This window comes from Carya illinoinensis, chromosome 15, assembly GCF_018687715.1.
Source record: "Carya illinoinensis cultivar Pawnee chromosome 15, C.illinoinensisPawnee_v1, whole genome shotgun sequence".
NCBI lineage: Eukaryota > Viridiplantae > Streptophyta > Magnoliopsida > Fagales > Juglandaceae > Carya > Carya illinoinensis.
This window is the reverse complement of record NC_056766.1, coordinates 18,888,088-18,900,226: the sequence shown is the minus strand read 5'-3', so window position 1 is coordinate 18,900,226 and position 12,139 is coordinate 18,888,088. Positions and strand designations below refer to the sequence as shown.

General features: G+C 37.6%; 1 protein-coding gene across 1 annotated transcript; it reads left to right on the top strand.

Annotated features, from left to right (window-relative positions):
- Positions 1–678: 678 nt before the first annotated feature.
- LOC122296241 (protein NRT1/ PTR FAMILY 3.1) lies at positions 679–5,713 on the top strand. The gene is made up of 4 exons (XM_043105791.1): positions 679–862; positions 1,011–1,228; positions 1,536–2,101; positions 4,633–5,713. Exons 1-4 carry the CDS (start codon positions 793–795, stop codon positions 5,525–5,527), a joined length of 1,749 nt encoding a protein of 582 aa, XP_042961725.1. The 5' UTR covers positions 679–792; the 3' UTR covers positions 5,528–5,713.
- The last annotated feature ends 6,426 nt before the right edge of the window (positions 5,714–12,139 follow it).

Here is a 12,139-nt window from a genome sequence, read left to right as displayed (position 1 = left end):
GTTTAAGAAAACATTGGATGATGCTCCCATATATTATAATAATTAATTATTTTGAAACACCAACAGTTGATTTTACAAATTTAATCTCATTTAATGTAAATGTATAGGTTCAAAACTTCATTTTCTAATTATATAAAAGTAAATTTATAAATTGATATGAATTCATATAATACATTAAACATATTTTATAATAAAAATACTAATTTTACATCTAACATACCATATCAAGCCACATATAAGTTTAGTTTTATAGAATCTATTTGTGATTAAATTATTTATCGTTTGATATTTATTTAATTTATACTTTGAGACATCGAAACCCACATTAATTTGAATATTATTAATCAATAATAACGATAAGAACTAAGAATTAGAAAGAGAAGGGAGTTCGGTCCATGCAGCATGCATCCCACATCCTGAATGCACATGATCATTATCATATTACAAGTTGAGAAAAAAGTTAAAAACTTTGTCAAGACCTATCATCTATCACCATCCATCGCTTTCGACAAAGGATTGCGCTTATTCATCAAAACCACTAAAAAATAAAACATCTCATTAATTATGGACAAAGATAACACAGACTCACAGTACTAAATCATTGTCCAGTTAAACCAATGGGAAAAGGAGCGTTTACATGAATGGCTGGTGAATGCTGTGCAGACAAGTTGCATGCATCCATTTTTTACCTTCTAAATAATTCATTCAAAGGCCACACATGTAGTGTAGGCTATAAATAGGGGTTCTGGGAATCAGTACTACTAGAAAAACTAGAAATCAAAGAAGAAGATCATGATGGAGAAGAAAGGGGGCCATGGCACGAGGAAAAAGGGAGGGCTTATCACAATGCCCTTCATTTTTGGTAATTAACTAATTGAGCTTTCACAGCAGTCTTAGATGTTAACATGAAAGTTTTCTTCTTTTTTGTGTTTTTGCATTTGTTTTGGGTTTTTTTGAAAATATTACTAGTTTTGATGATCGATGATGATACTGTTCTTGTTTCTGTGCAGCAAATGAGGTTTCTGAGAAGTTGGCTGTGGTGGGATTTACTGCAAATATGATTAGCTATTTAACAACTGAGCTGCATATGCCATTAACCAAAGCAGCTAACACCGTTACCAACTTTGGAGGCACTTCTAGCTTGACACCTTTGCTCGGAGCATTCCTCTCTGATGCCTTTGTCGGCCGCTTCTGGACAGTAACTGTTGCTTCCATCATTTACCAAATTGTTAAGCATCTCTCTCTCTCTCTCTCTCTCTCTCTCTCTCTCTCTCTCTCTCTCTAAAACCTTCAAGAACATCATCCATGTGACAACTTTGAGTGATCTTATTCACTTTTTATGAGAACCAAATAGAAGAAAACAGACAGATGATCATGGGTTTACTTGGTTAAAGAAATCTAAGTGGATTCCACTAAATATTATTTAAAAACAACTCAAATTAATTTATAGAAATGTTCCATTACAAGTCTCTTTTTGTATTTTCTTTTACATAATCAGGGACTTCGATCTTTTAATCATAAACATATATTTTCAGGGAATGATGCTCTTAACACTATCGGCAGTACTTCCACAACTAAGGCCACCCCCATGTAAAGTTGGTACTCATCAAGTATGTCAAGAAGCTGACTTCGGACAGCAGGCAATTCTCTACATATCTCTCTTACTTGCAGCCCTAGGATCTGGTGGGATCCGACCCTGTGTTGTGGCATTCGGGGCGGACCAGTTTGATGAGACGGATCCTAAGCAAAACACAAAGACATGGAACTATTTCAACTGGTACTATTTTGTCATGGGGGTATCCTTTATAGTGGCTGTGACAGTGCTTGTTTATATTCAGGATAATGTTGGATGGGGTTTGGGCCTTGGAGTTCCAACCATTGCCATGTTTATTTCAGTTGTTACCTTTATTGGTGGGTACCCACTTTACCGGAACTTGAATCCGTCTGGGAGTCCATTTACCCGGTTGGTGCAGGTGATGGTGGCAGCATACAGGAAGAGAAAGTTGCCCATGGTTTCTGATCCTAAACTACTCTACCAGAATGATGAGCTTGATGCCTCCATTTCCCTGAGTGGGAAGCTTCTCCACACCAAGCACATGAAGTAAGTAATTTCTCTCTCTTTGGGTTTAAGATTTCTTGACAAACTGTGATTTAATATCGTATCAGAACAAAGATTTTGATTTAAATTTTGATTCTACACTTTGTCTAATTTAATAAAATATTTCATATTTAAATTTTTAAAATATCCATATATATATATATATATATGTCATGCGTGCAAGGATGGTGTTGTGCATGCATGAGCACAACACAGGTTTCATGGATGGATTTAGGAGTTGCTCAAAAATAATTTTCATCTTATTATCATCTGAGTTATCTTTTTTCTAAATATCAATTATTATAATTTTTTTAAATTAATTATTACAATTTTTTAAACTTTTAAAAAAATTAAACTTTTTTAAATTTTAAAACAAAAATTATATTTTAATGATATTTTAATTTTATAATATTTTTATTTAATTTTTTTCTCTTCTTTTCAAAAATTTAATAAATACTTACCTCAAATTTTATCACTATTAATCATAAAACATATATTATAAAGAAATATATAATATGGTATATTCTGTAACTGTAACATCATCATTAATGCCGCATGCATATTATATGCTTAATTTGCCATCACACATCAGTACGTAGGGCCATTCTGAGGTACGATTGTGTGGGTGAACGAATACGTACACACATAAGGGTACAGACATGCATGCTTGGTAAATTAGCTTAGATGATGATAAGGTTACTATTTTTTATTATTTATTTATTTTTTAAAATTTTTTATTTTACTTAATGATTAAAAAAATTATTATTAATAAAATTATATATTTTTTAAATTTTTTTAATAATTAAGAATGTTAAAAGAATATCTAAAAGAAAATGATAAAAAATTAAAAAAAAACTTTAAATATATTATAAGTAGTAATATGTAGTAATCCTATCACTACCTAAGTTATGTCCCACACAATAATGGTGTATAAAATAGATTTAAAAAAAAAAAAAAAACAGTGGTTAAAAAAGAAATTGAAAAAGAAAACCCAACAGGCTGTGCAATCAAGGCACCTAAAGAGATATATAATAATTAATTAGTTAAAGATATGAGAAATAATGCTTACAGTACTGTAAAATTATTTTGAAAAATATAAATAAATATGAGATTTATATAAGAAAATTAATTTTTTAATAGTAAATTTTATTTTTTTTTAAATCGACTATACAGCATTTGAATACTTTATAACTATACGTAGTATTATTCATTCAATATATTTTTCTTTTTGTTTTTCCCATGAAGATGAATATAAAAGTTCTGGAACCAGGCATGGAGAAATGCTCCACGGCTCAACATACGTATTAGTTGTTTTGGTTTCTGTCTGATCTGTTTGTCTTTGTATGATCATTGGAATCGGTAGACAACTTTGGTAATTGAATGGTCCAATTCTAAAGGAAGATAGGAACATCGTCATGTAGACCTGACAAGCACTATATCACTAACAACCAGTCAAACCGACGATGGATGAGACAAATATAGGAGAGATGTGAGTTGGGCATGGCCGGGCATCCATTATCATCATCTATTTTGGTGGAAGAAATTAGATATCCTGTAGTTTGTCATTAGCTGGAAGCCTGGAAACAGACAGATCATGACTTAATAATTGCCTTGGTATACATTATACGAGCTAGGGGCCAGGGGGAGGGACCCATAACCACAGATCTCGGTGAGCATGCATGCATGCAGCACCACAGACTTGATTTCTATCCTACTGTGATAGCCTTTTAGCTAAGCAACAAAAGACTCTCCGTCCTTTTGCCTGTAATCCGAGTCATCCCACTTACCAGTGAGACCCTGCATGGGCAACAGAAGACCCTGATGGGCAACAGAACAGAACAAGTTACTTGTCGGTTGGTCTTGATTTTGAATCCTATTTCTGAACCGCATAAAGGTAGCCACTAGGTTTTCTTTCAGCTTAGATTGTGGCCCAAATGGCTATCTCGTGGTCCATAATTGGGCCCAACAACTACCTGATATTTTTGGACGAGAAATGCTATTCAAAGATGTCTTAGCCACACAACATCCACATAAATATAAACATAATTTGATTTATAATATTTAAACTAATCTTTTAAATTAAATTATATATGTCACATAGATAATATATGGTGTAAAAACCATTGAATAAAGTTATTCTATTAGGACACGACCCTTTAATTCGTCGGAGTTGGGTAAAAAAAGTTCATGTATGAATTAAAGATGTCAAATATGGGATTGAGATATGAAATGAACCTTACAATTTAGGCAGTGTTTTGGAACATAATCGTTCTAGGACATTTTCATACTACTTCACTAATATTCATAAACAGTTTACTAGTATTCATAACTATTTCACTATTATTTATAGATGATCTAAGATACTCTTAACATCCAAATGAACCTTAATCTTATCTTAAAAATTACTTGAGTTGATTTTGATGAAGATTTTTTCGCTAAAAACAATATAGATGATAGTTTTTACAAGATCAAGATCTTCTCAAGTTCTGGAATATGTAAGAAGAATTTACTAAAATGTAATGAAATGAATGCAGGTTTTTTGATAAGGCAGCCATAGTGACAGAAGAAGACAAGCAACTCAAATATGGGGAAGCACCCAACCTATGGAGGCTAAACACAGTTCATCGAGTGGAAGAACTAAAATCAGTGGTCCGAATGGGGCCAATATGGGCAGCAGGAATCCTCCTCATCACAGCCTACGCACAACAGAGCACATTCTCACTGGTGCAAGCCAAAACCATGGACAGGCACCTCTCAAAATCCTTCCAAGTCCCTGCCGGATCAATGTCTGTCTTCACCTACAGCACCATGCTCCTCACAATCGCATTCTATGACCGCATCTTCATCCCCGTAGCCCGCCACTTCACCGGCCTCGACCGCGGCATTAGCTTCCTCCGCCGGATGGGAATTGGGTTCGTCATCTCCATCTTGGCCACTCTGGTTGCTGGTTTCATCGAAGTGAAGCGCAAAAACGCCGCCATGGCAAGCGGCCTCATCGATCATCCTCATTCCACCATTCCCATATCAGCGTTTTGGCTTGTGCCACAGTACAGCCTGCATGGGATGGCAGAAGCTTTCATGTCAATTGGACATCTGGAGTTTTTCTACGACCAGGCACCAGAAAGCATGAGGAGCACAGCCATGGCACTGTTTTGGTTGGCCATTTGTTTTGGGAATTATCTGAGCTCGCTTCTGGTTTCCATGGTGCATAAGTTCACTGCAGGTCCTAACGGATCAAACTGGCTGAGAAATGACAACCTGAGTAAGGGAAAGTTGGAGTACTTTTACTGGTTGCTCACGTTATTGCAAGTTTTAAACTTTATATATTACCTTTGTTGTGCGAAACTGTACACATTTAAGCCTATTCAGATCAAAAGCAAAGAAGGTGGAAGCTCTGAAGGAGGGATGGAGCTAGCTAACAGGGTTTAGTTGCAGTTTTAGGAGTATATAGTTATAATAGTTACTTGCAAACCCTTAGTTTGTAGTTTATTTTCTTTGAAAGGATAGTGCTTGTAGACAACAAAATCATGAAGGAATATGTACCTAGAATAATGGAAATGCAGAATAATGATAGAAGGATTTAAAAAATAAATAAATAAATGTATTATAAAAAAATCATGAGATTCTTTTCTTTCTTTCTTTCTTTTTTCATTTTTTTTTTCTCTAAACTCTATTCATAAGACATACATTACATATTATGCGGCAAAATTTGATTTATAAAAAAAATTATAAATTAAATATTATGTGTAAATTAAAACGTACAACGTCAATTATATTAATAATATATATTTCTTTTGATTTAGACTGCATTTAAATGTTGAGATGAGTTTAATTGAGTTGTAAATAGTATTATTGAGATGAATTTTACTTTTTTAGGTTGAGATATGTTTAATTTTTTAAATTAAAATGTATGAAGTAGGTTAAGATGGCCGGTTTAACTTTTTTATGAAAAATTATAAAAGTAATAGATCCTATTAATAATTGGTTTAACATGAATGAGTTCATGGATCCAGATTATTAACCAAACAATGCTTTAGGCCTCGTTTGGATGTTGAGCTGAGTTGAGATGAATTGAATTTTTTATAAATAGTAGTGACTTGAGATGATGGAGCGAGTTTTGTGGGACCTACCTAAGATGAGTTTAGATATATTTGGATGTTAAGATGAGTGTTAAATAGATTTTTCTCAATGGCCTAAGGCCCAAAAGTACAAGCTCGAACGAGAGATGCCCACGCAACCCAACTGAGCCCCTGCCCAGAAAGGCCCTTCGAACTCTAGATGGAGGAAATTTGGCAAGTGGCTTGTACAGAGCAAAGGATCATAATCCTTTGACAATGAGTGAAAAGGGCAAGGGTAACCCGACGCATCACACTTATAGCTCCTGGATAGGATAGAGGCCATTTGCATTGAATGCTTCTCCAAAGAGTCACGCCACATTAGAAGACCGCAGTTAAAGGAACCAAGAGGGACATGTCATACCAGCGGCAGGGCATGGGCCTCTGACCCTGAACACAAGTATAAAAGCAACCCCAGGACACCGAAATAAAGGTTAGACTTTCTAAACTCTGCTCACTATAACTGCCCTTGATCCTTTACATGAAGCTTTACTAACTTCAACATAGGAGGCTCCCCCGGACCGCCACCCTAGTCGTCAGACTTTGAAGTTTTCCTTTGTGCTTGCAAGCCCTAAATTGAAGACTCCAATTGCCTAGAGCTTGGCCCAATAGCGTACGAAATACAAAATCAATAGTGGTGCCGTCTGTGGGATTTTGAGAAAATTTCACGTGTTCTTCCTACTCTTGCGAGAACCTGCTCTAGGAAGGCTCACGAGTGTGACAAAACGGTAGCATAGGCGAATATGGAGACGACAACCATGGAAGCGACACAACCGGAAGGATCGAAAAGGGAGACATGTGACAACACGATTGATAAACTAAAAGACATTGGAGGGAGAGCCCACACCATGCAAACTGGGGAGGACATGCCAGCCGTCCTTTCGCCCGCTCTGGAGTGCACCCCTACAGAGGATGAAATAAGGGACGAGTACTTGCTCAAGAAGGTGAAGACGAATGAGCCGCAGGAGCTAGTACTACTGGACCTGAACTGACCAGAAGCCATTGCTAGGATCAGCACTAGGATGACCGTAGAAATGAGGGACGCTCTACAACAGCTTCTCGTGGAGCATCGTGATGTCTTCGCTTGGAGCCATGAAGACATGCCAAGGACCGACTCAACGATCATGTTGAATCACTTAAGCGTAGACCCTAAGGCCAAAGGAGTAAGGCAGGGGTGCAAGAGCTTCAAAACAGAGAAGAACATCGCCATTGCCGCTGAGGTCGATCAACTACTTGCGGCAGGATTCATACGAGAAACGCCTACCTGAACTAGCTATCCAATGCGATGCTTGTAAAGAAATCGAATGGGTAAGTGGAGAATGTGTGTGGACTTCACTGATCTGAACAAGGCATGCCCCGCCTGCTTTCTCGCATCGACCTCATTGTGGACTTGACAGTAGGCCATTGCATGCTGAGCTTCATGGATGCTCACTCTTGGTACAATCAGATCCGTATGAACCCAGACGATGAGGAGAAAACATCGTTCATCACAGACCGGGGGCTGTACTACTACTCAGCCATGCCATTCGGCTTAAAGAATATGGGGGCCAGCTACCAGTGGTTGGTCAATTGTATGTTCAATGATCAAATTGGGAGAAATATAGAGGTCTACGCAGATGACCTGCTAGTCAAGAGTGGAGACCTCACACAACACCTAGACGACCTTCGGCAGGCCTTTGCGGTGTTGAGAAGGTTCAAGGTGAAGCTGCCCGGCAAAGTGCACGTTCAGTGTGGGTTCCAGGAAATTCCTGAGATTCATGGTGAAACGGAGAATCAAAGCCAACGCCGAGAAAGTGGAAGCCATCCTCGACATGCCTTCCCCACATAGCATGAACGACGTGCAAAAACTCGCTGGCCGAGTGGTGGCCCTCAACCGCTTCATGTCATGGCCAGTTGGCAAATGCCTTCCTTTCTTCAAAGTGCTATGGAAGACCCAAGACTGGGACGAAGAGTGTGACGAGGTGTTCACTGTGCTCAAGAAATATCTAACCAGTCTTCCGGTTCTTAGCCAACCCCAATGCTAGTAGGTCCTAATTTTGTACCAGTCTGTCTCCTCACAAGCTGCCTCCTTGGCCCTAGTATGAGATGATGGTTGGTCAATATACTACGTCAATTGGGCTTATAAGGGAGTGGAAGCCAGATACCCCACATCGAGTAGCTTGCCTTCGCCCTGGTGGTAACCACTCAGAAACTCTGACCCCATTTTCACGCCCACCTAGTCAAAGTCCTCACTAAGGCCCCCCTGAAAAAGATCTTACAGCAACCAGATGCCTCAGGCCGCCTCACAAACTGGGCTGTGGAACTAAGCAAGTTCGACATCGAGTACTCCTCGCGCACCTCCAAGAAAAGGCAGATACTAGTAGATTTCATCATGAAGTTCACAGGCTTCCTTGAAGAAACTGAACATGTACAACCCATGAAACCCTGACAAGTCTTTGTCAATGGCTCATCTTGTCGGGTTGGAGGGGGACTAGGAGTACATATCATTACAAATAAAGGCGAAGAGCATGACTATGTTGTTAAGTTAGCTTTCAAAACTACAAACAACGAGACAAAATAGTAGGTGTTGTTCTTTGGTATGACAATCGCAAGGTCTTTAGGAATTGAGGTGGAGGTTTGGGCCGACTCCTAAGTGGTTGTTAACCAAGTACGGGGAGAGTTCACGATGGAGAGTGAGAAATTGAAATAATACCTAACCTTGGTAGAGGTTGAGCGTGCTCACTTTAAACATTTCCAGATATAGAAAATCCTGAGGGCTAAGAGTCACAAGGCGGACATGCTAGTGAAAATGGCGTTCAAATAAAAGATAGCCTTGATACCGGAATCGGCCATTCTTAGGACCACCGATGTGCTAGCTGTGGGCATTGAGGCGTTGGAAATCATACCCGGTGCATGAGAGTGGGCTGCGGACATTCTTCTATACATGAATACCAAAAAAGTACCTGACGAGAGGCAAAGTGTGAGAAAGGTCAAATACGAAGGACATAGTCGATGACATCCTATACTAAGAGGATACACCCCCCCCCCCCCCCCCCTTCTCTTTTTCTTGAGGTGCATTTCAAGTGAGAAATTCTAGCATGTGTTGGCAAAAATACATGAGGGAGTTTGCAGCTACCATTCCAGAGGCAGGATCCTGGTAGGCAAGGCAATGCAAGTCGGGCACTATTGGCCATATGCTCTGAAAGACGCCAAGGAGTATGTACGAAGGTGCAGGAAGTGCCAGGAGTACTCTGGAGTCCTCCACCGCCCGTTGGAAGAACTGACACTAATCTCCTCCCCCTGGCCCTTCGCCCAGTAAGGGGTCCACCTGGTAGGCCCCCTCCCTCAGGCAAGGCGGGGTGAAATTCAGGTGGTTGCAATGGATTACTTTACCAAGTGGATTCAAGTCGAAGCACTGGCAACAACTATGTCAAATAATATCACTCGTTTCCTATTGAAGAATGTCATCTGCAAGCTTGGCATTCCCCACAACATAATTTCAGACAATGCAAGGGAGTTTGACTCCGACCACTATCGAGACTGGTGCCGAGACCTAGGAATCGGATTTTGGTACTCTTCCTCGAGGCACCCTCAATCCAAGGGCCAAGTATACACGACCAAAAAAACCTTATTGAAAATACTGAAGAAGAAGCTTAGCGACCAAAAAGGGGCATAGGTGGAAGAACTTCAAGTAGTCCTATGGAAGTACAAGGTGACAGTAAGGATGCCGCCAGGAGAGACCTCATTTACCCTTACGTATAGTCACGAAGCCATGCGCCCAGTCGAGGTGGAAATCCCCACCTACAGGATGCAATATTTCAAACAGTGCTCCAATAACCAGTGCCTTGAGTAACAACTTTGTAACACCAGGCCCAACACCAAACTCTTTTCAAAATTTTTCTATTTATATATGTTGTTGAACCCAAGGTTTCAAGATTTGTGTAATTATATATCTACACATAGATTTTGATGATAACAAATGAATTCAAAGAATAAAGAAGTCTCAAACTCAAGTTGTCTATACAATGGAGTCAAGCACATCAAGGAAATAAGCATGAACAAGAAAGGAACAATTTCACATTAAAGTCATAGAGTAATATTGTAAATCTCTTAAAAATTTGAAATTAGGATTAAGGTTCAAAATTAATATTTTATCATAAACCATTAAAATACATTTTCTACATGTGCATGAATAATTTAAAAATTAAATTTGAAAATTTTGAAAGATGGTTGATTGTCATCTTTCACATATGCATACCTTGATTAAAGGGTTGAATTTTGAAAATATTAAAGATGATTGATTGTCATCTTTCACATGTGCATGTTTTATTTGAATATTTTCAAAAGTGATTGATTTTTTTTTTTACTTATGCAAAAGGTAGATAATTTTGTTTGAAAATTTTGAAAGTAAAGTGTGCTCTTTTTGTCATATGCAAAAAGTAAAAGATTAGGTTTGAATTTTTTGAAAAGTAAAGTGTGCTCCTTTTGTCATATGTCAAAAGTAAAAGATTAGGTTTGAAGTTTTTGAGAAATGAATGATGTTGTCTTTGACAATTGAAAAAGAAGAACCTTTTATTTGAATTTTTTGAAAAAGTGAATGATGTTGTCTTTGACATGTGAATCTTTTTAAATTTGAATATGAAGTCTCATATGCCTATAAATAGATCATTTGAGAGCTTCACATTTACAACATCCAGAGCATTAACATTCATTCAAAGCTTTCATTTTCTCTTCTCTAAGCATTGAGCCTTAATCCTTATTCATTTTTAGAGAGATATAGTTTGCGCTATATTGTTTTTATTTCACTTATTGAGGAGTGTTTTCTGATAACCTACCCACTATCAGCTCTTGTATCAATAAAAGGGTGTGTATAACCCTTGTGCGTGTAAAAAGTATTCTGCAGAGGGAATAGTTGAATCACCACATGTAAGGTGATAGCAAGTGTAGAGGGTGTTCTACACGGATTATTTGTAGCGGTATTGTTTAAAAGTATAATAGGTTTCTATCTCCACCTGAAGGAGGTTGAATAGTAAATTTAGGAATCATCAAGGGGTAGCTTGAGGCCAGGACATAAGCAGTGGGGCTGAACCTCGTTAACATACTGAGTTTGCTTCTCTCTTACCCTTACTCTTTATATTTATTGTTATTTTGTATTTTGTTTATATTTTATATTGTATATTTGATTTATAATTGTTATTTCTTTTAATACAACTCACTTCACCCCCCTCTTATGTTAGTCATCTGGGCAACAATTGGTATCAGAACTAAGAGCTCTGTTATAAGATTAACTATCTTTTGAATTAAGATTTTATGGCTAACACTGTAGTTTCATTTGATGAAGATCAATCTAGCAGTCGACCTCCACTCTTTTGTAGAGACAATTACTCATTTTGAAAAGTTAGAATGAGAATATTCCTTCAGGTTCAAGGTCGAGAAATCTGTAAATGCATTGTAAATGGACCTTATATTCCAACAAAAGTGGTTGATGGAGTAAAGGTCAAAAAGGAAGAAGAAGAGTTTGATCGTGAAAACGATAGATTTTATACTTTGAATTTAACTGCTATGAATTTATTATTTAATACTCTCAATGGAAATGAGTTTAATAAAATAATGACTTGCGCTATAGCAAATCAAATTTGGGATAATTTGGAAGTTACTCATGAAAGAACTTCGCAAGTTAAGGAATCAAAAATTTATATTCTTACTCATGAATATAAAATGTTTAATATGAATGATGATGAATCTATTTTTAATATGCACACTCGTTTTACTAACATCATAAACAGTTTGAAAACTCTTAACAAAATTTATTCTAAGGTGGAGATAGTAAGAAAAATTCTCAACTCTCTACCAAAACGCTGGAAATCAAAAGTAACAGCGATTCTTGAAGTTAGAGACTTCAAGAAGCTCGAAGTGAATGAACTCATCGGGTCACTTATCACCCATA

Bases quoted from the DNA above. Each gene is read 5' to 3' on its own strand.
- LOC122296241 (XM_043105791.1), top strand. From the start codon at position 793: ATGATGGAGAAGAAAGGGGGCCATGGCACGAGGAAAAAGGGAGGGCTT. The intron at 863-1,010 runs GTAATTAACTAA...GTTTCTGTGCAG, and splicing joins CACAATGCCCTTCATTTTTG to CAAATGAGGTTTCTGAGAAG. The intron at 2,102-4,632 runs GTAAGTAATTTC...AAATGAATGCAG, and splicing joins CTCCACACCAAGCACATGAA to GTTTTTTGATAAGGCAGCCA.